This window comes from Amphibalanus amphitrite, unplaced genomic scaffold (genome assembly GCF_019059575.1).
Source record: "Amphibalanus amphitrite isolate SeventyFive unplaced genomic scaffold, NRLGWU_Aamphi_draft 000167F_arrow, whole genome shotgun sequence".
NCBI classification, from domain to species: Eukaryota; Metazoa; Arthropoda; class Thecostraca; order Balanomorpha; family Balanidae; genus Amphibalanus; species Amphibalanus amphitrite.
The window spans coordinates 537,257-560,641 of NW_024881662.1; the positions used below are offsets into that span (position 1 = coordinate 537,257).

A 23,385-nucleotide genomic window follows, 5' to 3' on the forward strand; every position below is an offset into this window, starting at 1 on the left:
GGGCGTGCTCCTGGGGTGGAGCTACCCATGTGGAATTAAGGTGATCGTCCAGCCTGGAACAGGGGGTGCGGATGAGAAGGATTTGTTTATCTTGGGGATGGAAACGACGGAACGGAGGGAGGAAGAGCTCTCGCATGAAAATACCCAATGCATGAATACATATTCAATGACTTTTCGAAAAGTCTAGCGTATGTTTTAACATACATACGAATACGCTGAACACGTGACAAAACAAACGAAGGCAAAAATTAGAAATGAACACCAAAGACAACGTTATGTAAACCCTTGATTTCAAGGCTAATCGACAATAACGTTTTATGACAAGGCTAGCACGTTTTATGTTTAACAAGCACCCCAAATCATAAAAAAAGAGTTCACCTTTGCACGCCAATCGACGGCATTGCAAAAACCATCGCAAAGCGGCAAAGCGTTCATGGTGGCAACGATGGAGCTATTTTTTAAAGGATTTATAATAATGCAGATGGATTCCAACTCGTAGAAGAACCTACCACCGGGACTACACGGACAGACGAATGTCCCAATCGTTGAAGCCGTCATGCGGCGACTGTCTGGATACCCATGGCCTGGACTGCACCACTCGTCTTTTACTGCTTCCGACTACCCATACGTCCGACTGCGCCACTTTTTCTGACGATCGACTACCTTATGTAAGCTGGAAATACAGACACGAGTGAACACACTTTATGCCGAAAGGCACCTTAGACATATAGTTTCCAGCTTTCTTGATGACTGTGCAGCAAAGTGACTGGCCGATAGTGGTCGGAGTCCGGTGCACTCACATATTCTTCTACGCATTTTATCGGTTCCCCGACATACACGTGGGCGTCGGCCGTCGTTCCCAGCATACGTTAAATATTGATAAGTCATTAACGAGAGTCGATACCCACGGTGTTCCTCATGTATGACAGACAATGTGCGTTGTATTCTATCGTGACGCTTTATCCAGCACTCCTGCAGTATCCAGCAGACGATTTTGAAGAATGAATATTAGTTCTGTATCAATCTACTCTTGCATTCCATTGTACCTACACTTTTGCATTCCATTGATACAGAATTACAAACAATTGAATTATTGCTTTGGGACTATATTGAATGCAAAGCACGCATAATCAAATTTCAACCTATCACAAACAGTACAAAAATACACACGCGGCAGTATACAAATGGCAACAAACCCCTGACCTGTCCAAGACCAACTCGACCTGGAACGGGCGAGCTAGGCCAATCGAGACCCACCCGGTCCGCACACGGTACGCCGAGGGCCACATCGGAGAACAATTGTACAAGATAGGAGAGTAACAACGAGCAGACGACGGCAGGAAGACACTCCGTCCCTGAACGAACTCGGTAGCACGTCCGAGCAGCTAATCGACAACGCAACTGCACCGAGCGATTTGAAAACGCTCCTACCAGGGTATGCTGTTTAATCGAAATCGGCTAAGGCACGTCAGGTGTGAAAATCGAAGACCAATGCTATCACTGTGTTTTGTACCAACGGTCACACCCAAAGTGGATCAACTGCTGTCTGTTTAACTTTTACTGCAAATCTAAGCCTAAAATAAGTGAGGAAAACTTGCTCAGGGATGGCACTAAGAAGTTAAAGACGTCTAAATTAACAGTAAGAGCCAAACGCAGTATAAAAAAATGCATGACCGATGTCAGCGCATGGCAAAACCAACTCATAATTAAATGAACCACCAATATCGGAAGGATGGCCTTGTTTAGACATGTAGCCTTTTCGTCTGTACAATTCACAAGACATGCAGTCATTCAACCAAATGCCACACAACAAAAACAGAATCTAAGAACACAAAAGAACACATCACCACTGCTACCCTTGAAATCAGCCAGCGAGCCTCCCACAGTAACCAGGCATGCCAATCAAATGACATGAGCGCCGGCTATAAAGGTCACGTCACCGGCAGGACAATCGGCGAAGCACGCTAGACGGAATGCAGCAGCCTTTATGATCAGCCGCAAAGAGGAATAACACCACCAGCATAGAGGAATAACACCACCAGCACCACTCCGAAAAAAAAAATGATCCATGTTATAAATTACCATTCCCCACAAAACCGAGGCGGAATGACCAGGGATATCCGAAAATGAGCACCTAACGCCGAATGCGCGGTTCACGAATGTCTGCTAATTCAGCAGGAATAAATGAGGTTACAGCCACTTGGAAATCACTAGCCAACATCAATTCCACCATCCCTTCGGTACCGGCACTCCCGCTTCGTCTCGTACTTGTTTACTTTTTAATGTAATCAGCTGTTAAAAGAGATAACTTGTGCAAGAGAAATAAGCTGAACTTTTGATGACGTCACCCATTAATAGTGCGAGTCACGACTCAACCTTCAATCAAATGTAGGATATTTAGCCGTCACTCGAGATTAAGTCCTGCTTCCGTTACTTATTCATTACTCGCGATTGTGTCTTGTCAACGGCAGGGAACATGAAAGGGATTTCGGCCAAGGGATGAACAAAATATTCCAGGGTAAGCCATTTTGTAGCTTGTTGCAGACTGAAGGCCTGAGGCCCATTACATAATGAACTTGCCTTAAATTCATTTTTGTTTTTCATCACTAAACTTTTCTATACCAGCTATGCAGCCTGCAGGCCAGATTGGCCGTGTGTTTTGCTGTATCTATAGCATTTTCAGAGTTTTTATGAATGCATATGATCATTTCACGATTTCTGAGCACATGATAATAAATTCCGAATTTAGCATGTTTAACCGCCGGCCGGCCGGTCACCGGCAAGGAATATCCTCAACAATCACTTTCGAACACCATCCCATGGTGTCACTCATGACTGACATGTCACCATGACTGATCACAGGTCGGAGCCCACAGCCACCTCCTGACCGGTCACAGGTCGGCCCACAGTCACCCTCTGACCGGTCACAGGTCAGAGCCGTCACCCTCTGACCGGTCACAGGTCGGAGCCCACTGTCCCCCTCTGACCGGTCACAGGTCAGACGCCACCCCTGATCCCCCTCTGACCGGTCACAGGTCGGCCCACAGTCACCCTCTGACCGGTCACAGGTCGGACCAACGTCACCCTCTGACCGGTCACAGGTCGGCCCACAGTCACCCTCTGACCGGTCACAGATCGAACAGTCCCCCCTCTGACCGGTCACAGGTCGGGCATCTCCTGCACCGCGTACGACACGTCGTCCACGCTGATGTTGAGCCTCAGCCGGGTCTCGAGGTCATGTCTGGCGTGTTGGGCGTGCAGCAGACGGACCGCAGTCAGCTGACTGACCAGAGCGAACACCTCGGAGAGAGTGGGAGGCGAGACGCCTGACGGAGAGAGGGACCTGTCAGTGGCGAGGGAAGACGAGGTGGGGCACCGGTCTGAGGCGGGGACAGCGACATTAGTCGGACAGAACGACATAGGTCCGTTCTGGGGGACGGAAACATTGGTCATACACGGCGGCATCGGTCAGCTGCGAGGGCAGGGCACTGGTCAGGCAGGGGCACAGGGGAGGAGAGCGGTCAGAGACGGACACACAGCACAACGGTCAGCGGCAGGGACAGGGGCTTGGTCAGGTAGAACAACACCGATCAATGCAGGGGGGCACAGCAATGGACAGCGGTCAGAGACGAACACAGGGCGACAACGGTCAGCGGCGGAAGAACGCAGAGGACTGGACCTGCGCCAGGACTGCAAGAGTGCAACAGACAGCAAAGTACATAGCGTTGTGGCCTGTGGGGGTGAGGAAGTGTCACATACGACAAAGGCTTTAACGGGGGCTTCTGAAAAAGTAAAAGCGTTACAGGGGCGCAACCGGGAATGCTGAATCGGTGACATTGGTTGAAAGGTTTCTTGCGAGGTAGCAACAGTTTCCCAGGGATACGCTAAGTATGCACTCTGTCCAGAACGAAAGACAGAACAGACGGTTGTCATTACAATTCACATCGCACAAGGACACAAAAAAATGGCTGCAACAGCGCACACGCAAAGGTTGACGCATGACCTTAGAGTCTGCCGTGTAGAAGTTCTTATCGACAAGACCTACAGCAAAACGACGTTAAATCTGCTATGCATCAAACTAACTAATCGAATGTCACTGATTATCACTATGGGGATCATTAAATGTAAAGAAAGCAGCGTGTGTCAACCGACTCCATTAATAGCCAATGCATGGATGTTTGATGGTTATGCGTTATCTGCATGTAAGCAACAATGTAAAGCTAACGATTAAAAAACCTAAGACATTATGAAAATGGTGCAGGGACATATCCAGGTTTATGCGCTACAAGCGCTGCTGAGGATGTAAAGGCTCATCTTATTCACACGCTACTGCTGAGTTTTCACTAACGAGTGTATAACCAATGCTAAAGTACCTACTGTTTTAATTCCGGATATAACTCATTATTCATTACAAACACCCAAGTGTTCAAAGACATTAAGGATAAGCACTTAAATGCGACGTTGCTCTATTCACTCTTTCGTTTATAACATTCGTGCAATTACGCTCCCACGCGGCCATGCCCCATTTCACAATATTGCATGCCACATAAATATTAAAGTGGCCTTTTTGTCGCGACAGAGGCACGTGCAAGGCAGTCTCATTATAATCGGTTCAGGCATAAAGTGCAACCCTAAAGACCGTGTCCTAGCACGCCGCAGTCACGGTGCTGGCACGTGACCGGTTATTTTCGGTCATGAGACTCCCAAATCACCTCAGCCGGCGTAGTTACCACCAGCGACTGCATATCAAAGCGCAGTCGATCGACAGCGCACAGACGTTCTAGTCATTCACCAGGACGATAGAAATGGGGAGCGGGAACTTTAGTATGCGTGCGTCACATATACACGGTAGACGTAGTTGAAGCTACGCTTGGTGCAAGTTTTTACGTCGACAACTTTTAGATGCATTTATGATTAAGCTTTTTAAGCCGAAATTATCCGCTTCACTTGTTCCTTTACACTTAGACTGATTCCCTTCATTAGGCTGATGAGGTCATATGGCTGAAGCGAACATATGGTTACACTCGCACCGAATAAACTGAAACAAGCTGGGTGTATAACAAAATGGGTAAGCGCTGCTCATCACTGTGGATGTTGCAGCACGTTCCTCGAACATATCTCTCTGTCATCACAAAATCATGAACTTCTTTGGAATGTAGTGCACGTATCTGATAATGCTCAAGTACATTGCATAAGGTACTCTATCAAATTCCTAAAAGACGCCTCGCTCCCGCCCAGCCCTGTACGAGCGTACCTTCGAACCGGCAGGCGGCAGCCATCTGTTCATATACACGACCCAGCCGGGCCTCCTCCAAGCCGGTGCGCTGAAACTCGGACACCACAGCCTGCAGCAGGGAGCGCGCCTGTGCCGGACACGACCTGAAACAGAGACAGAGGAACTGAAACAGAGACAGAGGGACTAAAACTCGGACACCACAGCCTGCAGCAGGGAGCGCGCCTCAGCCGGACACGACCTGAAACAGAGACACTCGGCTCAAAGCCACCTACTCAACCCTTCAGACAAATTTTATAAAAGTTTTTTATTAAATGTACCTACTTGCAAAACACCTTCTTTATAGGCTCAAAATAAACAAAGTGTGATTTTCCGCGTAGTGGAGCCTGGGTTTAATGACAACAATGTCACGTGCTTCAGGATGACAAGCAAAAAACGATATCACGCAGAAACCGACAAATTGCAAAACCGATTTCACGCAAAAACCGATGTCTCGGATAAAACGCGCGTAAAAAAACGCGTAGTGGAGCCCGGCCTTGAGCCTCTCAAAAGCGTTACAACCCGGGCCGGGCCGCTCATACTGCATTTTGTTTCCGCTATATTGAAAAGACTTCGCTTCGCTCGGTCGTAACAAAATGAAACAACGAAACTGAATGTCATGCCACGGTGCAAAACAAGTAATAAGCTAGATCGGGCATCCGTTTTAAAAACCTTCAGTAATGTTGAATACAGAAAATGGGTCAAGTCACGCGGTTTTCCAACACGCAAAAACAAAGGGCGGCCATTTGTTGGAAATGCTAAGGTCAGAAATACAAGTCTCAGGGCGGGAAAACACGGTGTGGGCACGTGACGTGTTCACTGTCCACCACGACAGGGACGGAGCACGCACCTCGCGCGTGCAGGACCGGCATGGCGACACAAGGAACGATACGGAAATAACCATCCAATGGATGTGAGGCAGGACCCGCGCAGTAACAGCAAATCACCGCAAAGGCTTGTCCAAGTAAACAAGCTAATGATAGCTTCCCAGACTAGATCATTTACAGGAATAATTAAGTACCTATGTACTGATTTACCCAAATGTCGGCTCTATTTTTCACCGTTGCTATAAAGTAGGTAATTCCTTTGACTGGACACATCGGGCACGTTTCCAGCTCCGTTATCAATGCAGCAGAAAATGGTGACGCTATGTCACAGTGACCGGGTGAGGACGGTAGTGGCGTGCATCTGCAGTTTTTTTCTCGCATACTGCTTCTACTGCTCCGCAAATAGTTAGGGGCTACTGTGAACTTCTATGGTACAAAAACATTGATGCTTGGATGTAAACAAAGGTCCAATAAACCGTTTTGTAACAGCAGTCAGACAGGTTGCGAACATTTTCAAGGTCGCTCAAATGGACTCGATCAAATAATCTCGAATATGACTAGCCAGATAATATCCCGCTTGTTTGCTAAAGGGGCTGGATTAGAAAGCAACAACTTCACCCATTGGACACCATTCCCGATCCCGAATAATCAGATAGAAGCAGCATCATTTTTTTTTTTTTTGTTAGGCCCTTTCGGTCTGACAAGATCATTTCAGAGCCAGGAGGATGATAGGATTTGGGGGAGACATTGGTCTGGGCAGACACCCTACAGAGTCACCGGGGCTGAGCCCGTCCGAATGGACAGGCCACCCAGCCCCAAGGCACTCACTGCACCCAGCTACGGGGTGTGCTCCCTCGGGAGCTGCAGCGGTGTCGCTCCAATGGAGCAGCCCGCATGAGATAAAGGTGCCGGTCCAGCTCGGAATGGGGGTTGCGGCGTGGAGAAGGATTTCAGTATCCTGAGGATGGAAACGACGGAACGGAGGAGAAACACCTTTATATCTGACGGGCATCTAATTGCAACCGAACCCGCACTTCACGGCACATTTCGCTCGGCAATGCTCTGCACCATTCCTCATACATGGTTCTGGTAGCTTCTCAATACTCACCGAATGGCGACAATTTTTGGCGAGGCGAACATCTCCTGGATGGCGGCGTTGACGTGCTCCATAGCCACCAGCGCCGAGGTCTTGGCCTTCCTGGGTGACATGTGGCGCCGCTCAGCGGCCGGACCGCGCTCCGCTAGTTCGGTAGCCCGCCGACAGATGTCGAGCGCGCGGCGGGCGTCACCAGACACGGCAGCCACCTTCCTGAAGTCACGGAGTGCAGACCGTGTCGGTCAACATCAACCTCATCCGTCAGCAAATGTAACGCAAGGAGTTTAATAACATGATGGAGACATTACTGAATTCTGCGTATCTACTATACTATTTGTGAAATGAAACTCTGTCTGTAGGTATGTGTTTCTGTCTGTTTGCACCGTGCAGAGGGGTGCTTTGACGCCGTGCACAGGTCAAACGGTGCGGTCGATGGGGCTGAAATTTTCGCAGGGTGTTGATGACGTCACGCGCACGTGCAGTGTCGAGGTTCGAGTCCCGGGGGGTGGATGGGTCGCACGTGGCACGCGCTGGAAAAAGGTGTTTTTTCTCCAAATTTTGCTCGGCTCTCAAGCTTGCTTCAAGGCATCGGCAGCCGGGTTCAATCGCCTTTGACAATAAAATGCATGACGATCGGCGGCGGGTGCCTCTCATTTGCAGATTGGCCAAGTTATTTATTTTGATAAACAGAGGCGAATGAAGGTGTCGATTTTCGGTAAATAAAGACAGTTTTCAATGCGCTTAACCGAATGCACCGCGTTTGCCGCAGTGCGCCACATTTGTCCACATGCGCTATTTTTGCCGCAAATCGCAAAACTTTGTCAAATATGGTCCGATAAAGGTGCAATTCGGTGGAAGGATGCATGGCAAAACGACAGGAATAAATGCACCACTTTTGTCGCAATGCGCCACATTTGTCACTAGGCGCCATTTCAACCAAATACGATTAAGAATAATGGAATGACACGAGTAGGAGAAGGGTTAGGAACTCTTTTTTAGTTAATCAGTTAATCTGATAGTTTGTGACCTCACATGACCCAGTGGTAGTGGTAGGTGTAGGTGTTGTGGTAGTGGTAGTGGTAGTAGTATTGGTAGGGGTAGTGGTAGGGGTAGTGGTAGTAGTATGGGTATTAGTAGGGGTAGTGGTAGTTGTAGGGTAGGGGTAGTGGTAGGGGTAGTGGTAGGGGTAGTGGTAGGGGTAGTGGTAGGGGTAGTAGTAGGGGTAGTAGTAGGGTATTGGTAGGGGTAGTAGTAGTAGTGGTAGGGGTAGTAGTAGTGGTATGGGTAGTAGTAGGGGTAGTAGTAGTGGTAGGGGTAGTGGTAGGGGTAGTGTTAGGGGTAGTGGTAGAGGTAGTGGTAGGGTAGGGGTAGTGGTAGGGGTAGTGTTAGGGGTAGTGGTAGAGGTAGTGGTAGGGGTTGTGGTAGGGGTAGGGGTAGGGGTTGGGGTAGTGGTAGGGGTAGGGGTAGCGGTAGGGGTAGTGGTAGGGGTAGTGGTAGGGATAGTGGTAGGAGTAGTGGTAGGGGTAGTGGTAGGAGTAGTGGTATGAGTAGAAGTAGTAGAAGTGTGGTATAGGCCGATCCAATGTGACGTGGTGACCTATACGACCTGGCCTCACCGAAGGTGACCTGGCCTAACCCAGTGTGACCAGGGATAACCAGCTTGACCTGAATTGACCCCGTATGATCCAAATTTCATCCACCTAAGCCCTCAGAATAATTATTATGTTCAAAATTTTCCTCTGCACGTTTCCGTCCACAGCTCTGCTTCCAGACGACAGATCAATTTAAATCAAACACCATTCGGAAGCAAATTGGCTGCTGCCGCATTTTCTGGCTACGCCGCGAAGCAAGTGGCGCAGCCGCTTGTCTATATTACTATTTGTGGTGACGTAGTTTCTGTCTATTACGAAGGTCGCGACATGGTGCTACGTAGCGCGGGTTACAGGTCACACCGTTGCACCTACCGCGCTGAAGTTTGCGCAACTCATAGAACAAGGATGGACAACGTGCCTTTGATGGGTCTCAGCTCGATCGGATCGATAGCGAGCGCGTGGCGCGTGCCCAAAAAGTGCAAATTCGCGTCATAGACTTTACATGTATTAATCGGCTGGCAAAAACGGGCGAAAACAGCCAAATTTGCCCGACACGGGTCCGGTCCCGGTGCAATATCTCGGTAACCGTGGGCCCGACCGGTACGGGGAAAACAGCATCGTGTAGAGAATCGAACGGGCTATCGAATGGTGTGCGGTGCAGGGGTTGGCACGTGCCACGTGCACATGTGAGGGCACTTCTGTTTGAAAGATCGACGTTTCGGACGAATTTTGAATTTTATTTTATTTTCACGTGACCGTCAGACTGAGGGAGTTAAAACAATGCCTATTGGCAAAAGAAATGTACCGCTTCTCCTGGAAAAATTGTGAAAAGTTAATTGATCAAAAACAAGGTGGAACAAATCGCTGGAGAAAATGGCATTTGTCCAAAATGTGCCACTTAATAATTACACGGGTTTTGCTGCATAACCCGATGCGATTTGCAATTGAAAATGCTATCATTAGAAAGAGCATTCAATTCTCTTCAAGATCCAATCATCACGTTTGAATGACCAGCAACAGTATTCTTAAAAATATAATTGTTTCAAACCTCTGCAAAACCATTTTTAGCGAAAATTATCTACGCCTCTCATTGGTCATAAAACTACGCACCTAAATTATAAAACACATTTGACAGATTCTGAAGTAGAAAGCATGCTTATCAGACACGGGCACCTCGATGCGATGGATATTCTTTCCAAACCAAATCATTTAGCCATCAAAAAGCAATCGACCGAAATGGAAAGATAACCCAACCGACACAAGAACAACCAAACACCCGCCGATCGCAAATACCCCTTATCGCGTTGCGGAGCACGCGGGTCACCCTAGTCTCACTCTAAAACACCGCTCGATCGTCGCAGCCCGCCGAGACATGTGCCACAAAGCCTTACATCTTCCCTCTCTGTGCTCCCTGTTTCCCACCTCCCCCGTGTCTTCCTTGACAGCTCACCTGGCCACCAGCTGGATGGCGTCGGGATCGAAGGCGTCCAGACCGCTCAGTCGGCTGGAGACAATCTCCTGGAGCTGTTTGAACGTGTACGGCTGGAAGGTCATCCGCGTCAGACCCTGACGGAAGAGACGGCGAGGTCAGATAGGTCACACAGATACACGAAATGGTGTCATATAGGTGACACGTACCAATCAGTGTTCCATTTTTCAGACTTTTTAGTGGCAAATCACACCTGATGGGGAAAATATTTTCATCCCTAAAATATGAATGACTGACTTTACTTCATCTCTGAAAAAGGTTTCATGCATTCGAACAGCCAGTTTACATGTCACTTGACAGTTGATGCACCCACATCCTTTTGTTTCACACCCTGTCAAGATCCTGACATGAAATCCTGGTTTTAGTTGGCATAAAAATTAGCATTAGGTACACCATTTAGCAAAAATGCTTCAGTTATTTACTTTCTTTTTTCTCATCCTTTCTTCGTCAGCACACCCAACCAAAATCCAATTTTAGAACACTGGTACCAATTGGTCGGAGCGGATTACATAGCGAGATGGGACGGGTCATCGGCAGATCCAGTGAGGTCATGCGGATCATACAAGGTTCGGGTTCTCTGGGACCAGGCACTACCGTTGCACACAACGTGATCAGAAATATCAGCCGGATCGGTAACAGGAGTGACTTATCTCAATCACAACCACCTAATTTAGCGTCACCAGATAATGCATGCACATTAACTGAGATTCGATAAACAAGAAATGTCGAGTATCCACATAGTAATCTGTGAACAGACATGATGATAATGACGTTCGGCTTTTGGGCGCACGACGGCCGACACCATTGGTTGGCTGACACCACAGATAAATGAAAACTGTGCTCCTTTACCACCTGTCTGCAGCAATGAATCCAAATCACTGCTCCTCCTCCCGTCCCCTCCACGGTCCGCCTCTCACCAGTCGACTGGAGACGCGGTTCATCATGATCCTCTCCGGCAGGTCCATCGTGTTGGCGATAGCGACGACGATCAGCCGCGCGTGCGGCCGGCTCGGCCAGTCGAACAGGTTGTACAGCACGTTCTGCTTCCTCGTCCACAGCAGGTCCAGCTACCCATGGGGGGGGGGGGGGGGCGGAGTGAGGGTGACGGCGCGCTCGGGGTCAGTATTTTTAGAGGCATCATTAGCGGGGGAACTGAGGGATCTAACAGCTGACGTGGTAGAATTTGCAGTAAACGTGGGACGTGAAAGATAGCCAAAATGACATACGCAAGGTGTGATTGGAATATCAGTACGATCGCGATGTCGGGATGAAATACGCAAACGTGGGGCGACTTAAATGCAGCCTAGCAATAAGTGCTAAACTCCCACTTTTCAATCATCAGCATTACAGCATCATTCTCCCCAAAACACCCGCTGTTTTCCATGCCCTCGCCTCACCTCGTCGACCATCAGCAGCAGCGGCTGGCGTCGTCCGGCCGGCTGTGAGAACCGCTTGTCGAGCATCTGGGCGGCGTGCTCGGGTACGGCCTTGGTGCCGGTCAGTTCGGATAGGATCTGACAGTAGGCGCGCTGCGGCTCCGTCAGCCGCATGCCGTTCACCTCGATAAACTGGGGTGGAAGAAGAGGAGAGAGGTGGTGTTAGGCGGCCAGTTGTGGGACTGACAAGTACTCAATGCAAAAACAGTCAGTTGTCGATGACGCTAATTGAGTTATACTTATTTTCCTAAAAGAAGTGGGTAGTACTAAGTCCATTTATAAGAATGCGCAGGCTTTATGGTCCAAAGTAAGTATACACCAGCTACGCCGTACGAAAAAAAGATAACAAAGTACAGTATGTACCGTAAAATCAGTGATTCATAAAGTTGCCGCTTTTTAACTTGCATTCGTAGCCGAGCATTTAAAGTATGGTATAGCAGCGGTTAGTTCCCCGACTTCCCCGAATCCACTGTAGCGCCGCGTTTGTCTACCTGGAAGGCGGGCAGGTCGCCGGTCTGGACTGCTTCCTGTAGACTGCGCACCACCTCCCTCATGGTAGCCGTCTTCCCCGTGCCCGGCACGCCGCTCACGTACATGCACCTGGCAAGAAATGACGTAGTGTAGAAGTGCAATGACGTATGAAACAATGTATAAGCCAGTTACCAACCGATCAATATAAAAGAAATGGATGACTATACAAAAATGTTCCTCGCTAATTACCACCATACTTTCAAGTTTCAAGTTCACACAAGTCAAGACAACTGGAGCACCACTGTAAAGTAGTACCGCATATCATCCTTTCGATTAGATCAATAAATTCGATCATTGATATAGCTATCACTAACCCACTCGCTCAACTATTGCCTCGCCCACCACGTTGTCCTCCCCATTGTCAGCCAAACTGAGCTCACCCGCCAGTACCATCCAGTAGTCGGGCCTCCACGAAGGTGTAGATGTCGAGGAACTCATTCTCCCGGCAGGGCAGCGCCTCGGGTACCGCAGCCACGTGCAGTCGACTGCGGGCCCGCTCCAGCGGTGTACCGGGTGTATCCAGACAGCCGGCCGACCGGCCGGGTACCAGAGGTGTGCCGCCAACCTGACAGGGGAGCGACAGGCATATAGCTGGGTGGGCCACAAATCACAATCACTTGGCGGTCAGTGCAGCAGCGAAAAGAATGAAGAGCGAAGATTGATAAGTAAGCGGATGTAAAAATGTAACCATATTGGTATCTTGGGTCTCGGAAATATTCAAGTTAAATCACGATGATAAGCAATAATATAGTGATATCTGATGCTACATCACACACATTTCTGTACCCCAAAAGCGTGTGTATATTTTTCTAAATTCCGAGATAAGCACAGGAGGAAGGCAGGAAGTCCGATGGCACTGACAGCTCACCTTCGGGGTCCTGGGGGAGGCCGTGACGGACCGCCCGCCGCGCCCCCTGCCCCGGCCGCGGGACGGTGTCGCCGGGGACGCGGCCGCACGGCCCATTCGCCGTTTGACGGGCGTCCCCTCCTCCTCCGGGGAACCCTCCTCCGGGAGTTCCTCGGTGCGCCGGGCACTGGCGGCGCGGCGACGTCCTCCACCGCGGCGCGGAGCGACCTCCTCTTCCTCCTCCTCGTCCTCTGAGTCCACGGCCAACGACAGACGGCGTCTCTTGGCGCCGCCGGCGTCCGCGGCGAACAGGCGCCGCGCCGGCGGCGGGTCGCTGGGGCGGGCGCTGGCGGCGCCGGGGGATCGCTCCTCGGTCACCGTAGCCAGACTCGGTTGGCGGCAGAGCGAGCGACGCGCCGATCGCGGCGTGCTGCGGCCGGCCGTCGGAGACGCCGAGTCCCGTCCCGCCGAGCGAGGTGTGCCCCGGCCCGCCGACCGCGCGCCGCCAGAGGACGGAGTGCTGGCACGGGACGCGTCCCGCTTCACAGGCGTGGCACCCCGCGAACGGGACGGTTCAGGCTTTGACGGAGTGCTGGCACGGGACGCGTCCCGCTTCACGGGCGTGGCACCCCGGGAACGGGACGGTTCAGGTTTGGCTCGTGCGGGACTGTCTGTCTTAGACTGAGATGCTGTCCGCTTCAAGCCGCGCGCCGGGGTGGTTTCTCTGGACGCACGTGGCGTTTTCTTTTTGACGGGGACAGGCGTGCTTCGACCGCTATCCGGGAGAGACGAATCACTCTGTGGATCAGTCATAGTAGAAATTAACGTTTTATCTCACACCAGCACATAACCAACTGCACCAGACTGATTAGTGAGTACCTACCAGAAGTAATATCAGGTCAAATACCTGTCCAGCCACTATATCACCCACTTGTCAGTTTGTAAACTTTTTAGTCCATTCACTCTTTTAATAATATGTACTTACATCATCATCTTCCAAGAGCATCTGTCGAATTTTGCTGTCGGTGAGTCGACTCATTTTCATGACCATTTTGTTAGGTGACGTGTAGCTTATGGTGATGTCATCTTCATCCTCCCAGCTCGTCTGAAAAACAAAAGCGAGTCATACCTGTGCCGGAGACAGATCAAAGATAAGCATCTCCTGTAACACAGTAGGAGTGCCTATTTAATGTGCTGAAGATTTGGATGAACTTTGTAGAAACATAAACAGGATACGAGCGATTATACAAAAGTGGATCGTAAGGTAAGAAAAAGAGCCCTTACCGTTGCGGCCTGTGAGGACGCTCGAGAGGACCTGGTGCGATAGGACACTCCGGAAGGACAGGACGCCCGACTGAGGCGAACGGAAGGCGAGGACGAGGACAGGACAGAGCCCGCGCCAGCAGTGATACCGGGGGCCTGAAACGTTCACCGGGGACTGGTCTGATCCAACAATAAACCCTAATAGGGGAGAGTGGGGCAAAGCGGCCACCCTAACGTTCCTAACGATGCCGACGCTTGATTTTTAAACTTGGAAAGATTCTTTCTATACCATTGTGATCCCTATTAAATTGTCTTTTATTCCAACTGCGTTTCATTTACAAAGGCGTTCACATATGGGAGATATTGACAAAACTTTAAACCTATAGCATATTGGCCACTTTGCCCCATCCCTGAGGCAAAGCGGCCACTGGCGACTTCTCAAGTCCCGATATGAGAAACAGAATAGTTGCCTCATGCACGACTAGGGTATTTGATGGTGACAAGGTTTAAGGGAAGATGGATGTTTACTTTGTTATCTTCCCACCTATTGCTAAACAAAGAAATAATTTTCTTGGAAAAACATTTAATTGCATAATTTGGTAACTCATGTAACCGAAAAGTGGCCAAGATGAATGCATGACGACACATTTGAATATAAATAATGTTTTTATCCAGATGGAAACAACTTATGGCCAATTGGGGGCTGGCCACTTTGCCCCGGCCGCTTTGCCCCGCGCATACCGTCCGAGACAAAAATATTCCAGCTCAGCTATTAGTGGGGTAAAAAGCATTAAAATTGGTAGAAGGCATGTACGATAACCACGCAATGCATGGACAAAAACGCTTATAAAAATTCCAAACGGTTATGGAATAAAATAACATTTAAAAATTGTAAACATAATTGGTAACCTGGCAAGAAATGCTTTTCCGTGTTTCACAGAACAATGGCGATGGGCCTGAAACCCCGGTCTGGCTCATTCGAACGACCGCAAAGAGAAGTATAATTGGAAATCATAAATTGGAACTGACGCCAGCTGTGGAGGGCTAAAACGATGGATGGCCGCTTTGCCCCGGGTGGCCGCTTTGCCCCACTCTCCCCTATAGCCTGAGAAAACTAATGCATCAAACAAATAAACTAAACGAAGGACGCTTACCCATACATCTTTAATCGTAAAACGAATTAGTAGTAGCTCATCATAACCCTTCATAGGCACTATAAAGACCGCGCTAAGCGATCCTAAGCTCTTGCATAGCTACAATGCCTATCTCCATTGCCACTGTTGTCTTAAACCTCGGCTTTGAAGCCCCGCACACCCGCCTCACCCTGACCGGCACAGAGCCCGCCACGGTCACCCACCTTGCCCTCCACGAGGTCACGGTAGCTGCGCTCCTTACGACGCCGGCCCGAACGGGACAGGCCCTCTTTGGAAGGCGGCTGCTGCGACGGCGTGGTTGGCGCATCTGTCAGCAAACAGCGGAATTACTACAAATGCTTACACATGCTAACAGCCACCAAAAATGCTAGCATCTGCTGAGTGTCAAAGAGTAATGAACCCTTAGACTATATACCTAGTCTCCATGTGGAATGCATTCGGCAATCCACCAAAGCAATTCGCAATTTGTCCCAGCATACCACAAATAAGTTAGAAAACGTTTTTTTTTTTACAACCCAACCCACACGATCCCCACTCGACAAAGCTGACGTTTATACCAAAGCACCTGCTCTCAAACGCAATTAACCCTGACTCACTATTCTCCTTTCCCGTCGATCGTGTCCTTCGTTCAGCAGTGGGCGTTTCACCGGGAGCCTCGCTGCCCGCTGTCTTCTGTTTCCCTGGAGTTTCACTGCTCGCTCTCTTCTGTTTTGCCGGGGTCTCGCCGCCTGTTTTCTTCTGTTTACCGGGGGTTTTACTTCCCTCCCTTGTTTGTCTCCCGGGAGTCTCACTTCTTTCCCTCGTCCGTTTTCCTGGGGTTTCACTGCCTGCCTTCTTCTGTCTTCCAGGAGTTTCACTTCCCTCCCTCTTTCGCCTTCTGGGGGTTTCACTTGTCTCCCTCCTGCGTCTACCAGGAGTTTCACTTCTTTCCCTTCTCCGTCTTTCCGGGGTTTTACTGCCCGCTCTCTTCTGTCTTCCCGGAGTTTCACTTCCTTCCCTCTTTCGCCTCCCGCGGGGTTCATCGCCTGTTTTCTCCCGTCTTTCGGGAGTCTCGCTACCCTGCCTCGACCTCCCACCAGTCTTCTGAGGTGTTTTTGTTCTCTTTCTCTTCCCATCATCCTCAAAACCTAAGTCCAGACCGCTGATAGATACCAGCTTCAGCGGCTTGGTCTGCAGCTGGAACCGGGTGACGAACAGCTCTAGGGTGCCGCGGGTGCTCCGCTCGACCGCTGGGTCCTCGTATGGCTGCAGCACGCGCACCTGATGGGGACAGGGACGGTCAGTAGAGGTGGGCCGGCTGAGCGCAATGTTAGCCTCGTAAAGACGCTGGGCACGTGTGTCACCACTTTTGTGATGCATCGACTATGGGACACAAACACTGGTTTTTAGCAATGCAAATGCTAAAAGCGTTGTTACACTACAAGCCATCTGCAGTAAGAGGATCTGTTAACAAAAAAGCGCGACATCGATTCCGACCGATCTTGCCAATGCCCAACAATCATTCCTACCACACTGACTCTTTGCAGAACAGCTGACAGCTCCACACTCACCTCACACTTGTCCCAGACAGTGCTGATGAGCACCTCTGGACTGAACGGCCGCCCATCCAGTACCACCTCCCGGGTCGGGTGCGGCTGTGGCAGGCCGACCGGCAGCTTCTTGCGCACCGTCGGCGGCAGAAGGTCCCAGCGCGTGAACCACCGCACAGTCAGCCAGCACGGGTCCTTCTCGTCCGGGTCGCCTGCGAGCGGTGATGTGGGGGTGAGGCAGAGGTTGCGGCTTCGGTGATCCATAACAGGGGTGACTGATGGCTGAAGAGTGAGTGGATCTGAAGTGGTGTGAAACGACAAACAGTCATAGATTTATTGTTTACATGCATTGTCATGGAACAGGTATGTGATTACATTTAATGTGCGTACAATATTGGGAATGCTTTATATCAGTTTGAAGTCTCTAGACAACCCAGAATTTCCCAATGGGACGGTAGAGCAGAGGACCTGTGCAATAAACTCAAAGGACCCCGATTTCACTTATCACTTATCAGTTCATTCAAAATGTGCAAACCAGGTTTCTACATGAAGTTTCTACAGGTATGAAGAAACTTCTCACCTGTGTCATACATATGGGTGATTTCAGCTATTTCACAGCCATCCACATGGTCTTCATCTCCAGCTGATAAGTCAGCTATCAAGACAAAGTCGCCAACTGCCAGGCGCAGATTCCCAAATTTACAGGATCTGAAAAAGGACCATGGGCAGCATGGGCATAAACACTCCAGACTCAAGCAAATATAAAAAGATGCGGCTCTGACCAGCAACCAGCATTACCTCCACATTTGCAGTAAAAGTTGTTAAAAGTATTTTTTCTTTTTAAAGAAAGAAGAGCAGAAAAGTGGATGTTTACTTACTTAACCCTCGCCCGTAAACGGCGATCTGCCACCTTCGCCCATGCAGGGGGGGGGGGGGGGGTTGGTGCGACCCCCCCTTGGCGTTTGAAAACGGAGCGTCGTAGAGCTTAGCGGAAAAGACCAACGGATTGCTCTCGCCGAGATCTCGCGATTGGTGGTATATTTTTTGGTCCTAGATCAACATTTGACCTACTTTTGACCGGTCAAAGGTCAAATTTTCGGAAAAATAGACTTTTTCAACTTTCCGCGGCGATTGCGGCAAAACGGTGGGAGATATCGACTTGAAACCTTCACTATCGTGTTCCTTGATCAATTCTCTATCGTTTGGTATGTATTTCGTTTCCCTAGCTCTAAAAATGGCGCGTTGGGAGCGCCGGAAGTCGGCAAGGTCACAGTCGGCGGCAGAAATTCGAAAAATCAAAATTTAAATTTTTGAAATCTGATTGTATTTTTGGATTTGGGAGGTCCATTTGCTCCCTATAGAAGCTAATATTGCTGCATATTCCCATTGAGGTGACAAGAATTAGCAAAATAGTAGTTCGGGCGCTTTTCAAAAATAGTACCGGACGCTGTTCCTCTTGTGACGTCATAGCTCCGTGACCTGACCTGACCCGGTCAAGTTTCTTATACCATATGATAGCCAATACTTGCACCAACATGCATGGGAAGTTTCATCACGATCCATCAACCGATGTCCGTACCACCGGCAGGAAACCTCGGGCGTTGGCACTCAGTTTGTGAAAATCCGGCCGGAGGCTGTTCCCTTTGTGACGTCATAACTCCGTGACCTGACATGATCCGGTCAAATTTTTTTTATCAAAAGATGCGCAAGGTTTGCCCCATAAGGTACCCAAAATTTGGCGGCGCTGCGCGCCGCCGTTTTTGCACTATTTCCGAAAAACCTCAGGGGGGGGGGTTGCACCAACCCCCCCCCCCCCCCTACATGGGCGAGGGTTTAAGGTCTGTACTAATAAGTACAATCTAGTTGCTTTTAACGATAAAGAGTATCACATGATAAGGACAAGAAGCTATAACTGAATGAAACATTACCTGTAATATGTTTTGGAAATTCTTGTAACTTTGGCGGGAGGAGATGGATCTTCCTCCAGCCAAGTAATTTTCTTGCCATTCTGGATATATGTCATCTGTGAAAATCAGGTAAAGCATATCATTAAATAATAACAAATTTCTTCGCCATTCCAATACTCCCAGGCAGATGCTTACATGATCCAAACCTACATAGGTCAGGTGTAAAAATATTTAAGCATGCATTGGAAGATCCAAAAAAGGGGGGCATTCAGAACCTAATTAGGTAAATATGCTTACTGTTAAATATTCATGAAAGTTCCAACTTCTCTTAGGTACCTCAACAGAAAAAAACATCCATTTTATTCTAATAACTTTGCAATTAAAGGAAATATACCTCTTTCCCCAAATAAGGGGAAAAGTTATTATTTGCATATGGAGAAGTAGATTCTGACTATAGAAAATGCGTGTATTGATAGGCAAAAGTCATAAAGATCACCCAATTTAGTTTTTGCAGCAGTTTAATGGCTTTTTATGCTCCAAATGATTGGAAAAGAACATCATTAATATTTATAAAAAAAAAATAATCATAGGAAAAACTATAGTTCATCTATGGTAGAAGCTAAATAGCGCAGAAGCTTATTACGCGTTAGCCATACTGCCTAATTCAAAAGCAACTTCATGCTGATTGTCTTAGCTTAGCCTCTGTGACATGTGGCTGCTTTCATGGCATTCTTCTAGAAGTCACCACATTCCTCTACAACAACAAGGCACCACATTCCCCTACAAGGCACTCTTTTCAGAACAAGAAATGAAACATCTTTGTCTAGGGCAATTGTTGGGGCATAAAAGCTCCTGAGACCTGATATTGATATGTGCTTGTCTCAGCTCAAGCTACAGAATTGCTTTTCCAGTTCAAAACTCCATGCTAAAAGTGGCATATTTCCTATGACAGTAATTGCACAGTGACGCACAGTCCGAGTCGCACTGATTAATGTGACTGAGTAGCCACCAGAATCAGCATGCCATTAACAACCCGTGCTTTATTTTAAAACATGGTTTTAAACAAACAGGAGTTGATTTCAATTCGAAAATACCACTGAGTGAAAAGAGGCACACTATGGAGTACCTATGGACTTATTGGACAAAAACGATCAAAGGATTTATGGTAACAAGTAAGGAAAATAGACGTCGTATAACTGACCTTTTTAGAAGATTCTTTCATCATTCAAATCCGATAATTTCAAGTTCGTATTATCTTAATATTTTTCAGATTTTCCAGCGAACCCACACACGGGACACGCCTAAGAGCTGGACTTTTTGATGACGTCTTCGGGTGACGTCATGTCGTGTGTGACGTTTCGTGAGCAGGTAAGGAAAAGTCACCACCGCTGGCGAACATTGGTGCGGTAAATGGCAAACACAAATGCTGCGCAGAAAAGACAAATGTGTAACTTTAGACAACATTCGTTGGGAGAACTCACTCTTGCTTCAGATTTCTTGCGGGGAGGACGTGGCAAGAACAGCTGATTGACTTTCTAGTGGTGACGTGGCGGTGGAAGACATCTTGGATCTTTAAGTTTTTGGTTTCAGTTTTGTTTAATTTCAATTCGTTCATCATTTATAAAATCCCAGTGCACAACGGTATGTAAAATGAAGCCGGGAAGGCCCGGTAAACGGGTGAGGGCTGATGAATCTTTTTTCGATCAAGGAAACAATGAAAACTCCGGGTCGTACCTCAAAATCAAACTCCTCTCGGGGAAAACACTTAAATCCAGAGGCTGGCCATGGGTGCAGTTAGGTGTTAGAGGTGTCCTGGGGGATGTTGACAAGTTGGAAAAGGCTAGTTTTTTGACTGATGGATCTTTGCTCGTCAAAACGAAACATGCTCTCCAAACTGAAAAGTTTCTGAAAGTTAGGAAATTTGCAAATGAGGACTGTGAAGTATTGAAAGATGAAAGGCTGAACACATCACGGGGCACTATTCGTGCATATGACTTAGAAGAACTTAGCGAGGACGAGGTGGTCCAGTGGCTAAAGGACTTTGGGGTTGTTGGAGCAAAGCGCTTCACCAGGAAAGTGAATGGACAAACACAAGGGACCCCAACCCTGCTACTTACCTTTGACAGACCATCCTGCCCAACAAAACTGCAAATGGACTATGTGACATACCACGTGCACACGTATATACCAAACCCCCTGCTGTGCTACCGGTGCGGCAAATTTGGGCATGCTCAGGAGCGATGCACTAAAGACAAGGTATGTCTAAACTGTGGACAAATGCCTCATGAGGGAGAATGCACGCCCCAGTGCATCAACTGCCGACGCACTGATCATGGGTGTCAATCTCATGACTGTGAAACATGGCAGAAAGAGAAAGAAATATGTAGGATCAAAGTGGAAGAGGAGGTATCTTTCAGCCAAGCCAGGAAACTGTATGATGACCGCCATGAGCCCCCTGTTCTCAGAAATTATGCTGCCACTGTGCGCACTCCACATATTACTGGAAGGCAGGAGGATGAGGAGTTGAAAGGAAAGGTAGAAAAGCTAGAGAAGAAGGTAGATGAGATGATGACATTGCTCAAAAAACTGACTGAGTCGCAGATCACAGAAAGTACCTCTAAAGGTGCTGCTAGTACAACAGACACAGTACGTGTAAAGGAAACCCAGAGGGATGTATTACAGAGATCGAGAGGTGATGAGACAATGGGAGATGCTACAACAGACAGTGATGAAGGGGAGGTGAATGATACGAGGAAAACTCATGAAATTACGCAACCCATGGAAAGAGATGAGGGAGACGAAATGATTCAGACATGTGACTTGACACAGACAATAGACACAGTGAAAAAGACCAAAGATGCTGCCAAATGGCAGACTGTACAAAGGCAAAAGGGTTTAGGACGAGGAAAAGGCAAAACCAAACCACAGGTATCTGCTTGTCCAGATACCATCCCCCCCGCTCCCCCGCTTGTGAGAGCAGGCATATCCAATGAAAGAGCAGGGGACAAACCCATGACAAGAAAGCAGTCATGGGTAGATATTTCACAAGCGGCATCAGACAACTGATTGGAGTGAATAGTATATTCACTAGTAGCTAGTTAGTTTTTCTTTTCTTTAAAAAAACAAAACAAAAAAAAACAAAACAAAAAACAAAAAACAAAAAACAAAACAAAAAACAAAAAAACAAAACAAAAAACAAAAAAACTTCTCTAAACTCTAGAGGCAAACACATACTACACCATGGTGAAAATAATGCAATGGAATTGTAGAGCATTGATTGGAAAATGGGCTTCTGTCAAACCCTTCCTTATGACCCAAACATGTGATGTTTACTGTTTACAGGAAACTCACTTCCTTCCATCAGATGAATATGATTTTAACTTGCCGAATTACACAAGGTATGATGTTTTTGGCAATGATGAAAGGAGACAGGGAGGTGTGTGTATATATGTTACTAACAGGATTCCTCACAGACTGATAACTGTGAACACCAACTTACAAGCTGTGGCCTGCTCCATACGAATGGGCAGCTCAACCATGCACATCTGTTCTCTTTACCTACCCCCCACTGAACCTTTACAATATGAAGAGTTGGAAAGTCTGATTAAGCAGCTCCCGGAGCCCATGGTTATCTGTACGGATGCCAACAGTCGTCATATGCTTTGGGGTTCGGATCGATGTGACCGAAGGGGAATGATATGGGAACGTTTGATCAGAACTTTTGGACTCAATGTTCTCAATGATGGTAGTGCTACTAGAATTGATGATTACACTGGGCTGTACTCCCATATCGATCTGACAGTATCTTCAGGATCAGTCGCCCCCCACGCAATGTGGATGACTGAAGATGATCCTCATGACAGTGACCATTTCCCAATTTATATAACACTGAATAATGTTGTTGACCCTTCACAGGACTCAGACATTTTTTATGGATGGAACTTAAATAAAGCAAACTGGAATGAATTTAGAGAAAAGTGTACACTCAACTATGATGATCAACTGGGAGTAGAAAACTGCAAAGTTATGACAGACCTTATTGTCTCAGCAGCAACAGAGACAATACCTAAGAAAACTGGACATGCAAAGTACTGCTGTCCTTGGTGGACAGATGAGTGCAAGAAAGCGATTACAGAACGGAAAAGGCTATTAAACCGATTTAGGAGAAATAGAGAGGTCCCAGGACTATTACTTGAATATAAAAGAGCAAAGGCCAAAGCCAGACAGGTTATTAGGCAGGCCAAGAAAGACTCCTGGCTTAAACTCCTTAGCCTCTTCAATTACCAGACCCCCTTACCCAGGTTGTGGGAGATACTGAGGAAATTCACAAGGAAAACGAGATACAACAGACCTTTACCCGTACTCAGTATAGATGGACGTATTATCGATGATACTTTTGAAGTTGGGAATACACTTGGACGATACTTTGAAAGCATCTCCTC

General features: G+C 48.1%; 1 protein-coding gene across 1 annotated transcript; it reads right to left on the minus strand.

Annotated features, from left to right (window-relative positions):
* Positions 1–1,090: 1,090 nt before the first annotated feature.
* Positions 1,091–20,318, minus strand: LOC122383557 (origin recognition complex subunit 1-like). The gene is made up of 16 exons (XM_043370082.1): positions 20,145–20,318; positions 18,965–19,059; positions 17,617–17,744; positions 17,058–17,248; positions 16,104–16,767; positions 15,711–15,814; positions 14,076–14,195; positions 13,112–13,888; positions 12,624–12,808; positions 12,204–12,312; positions 11,674–11,844; positions 11,194–11,343; positions 10,238–10,353; positions 7,208–7,408; positions 5,255–5,379; positions 1,091–3,326 (listed from the first exon to the last, which is right to left on the minus strand). Exons 1-16 carry the CDS (start codon positions 20,166–20,168, stop codon positions 3,160–3,162), a joined length of 3,327 nt encoding a protein of 1,108 aa, XP_043226017.1. The 5' UTR covers positions 20,169–20,318; the 3' UTR covers positions 1,091–3,159.
* Between the last annotated feature and the right edge of the window lie 3,067 nt (positions 20,319–23,385).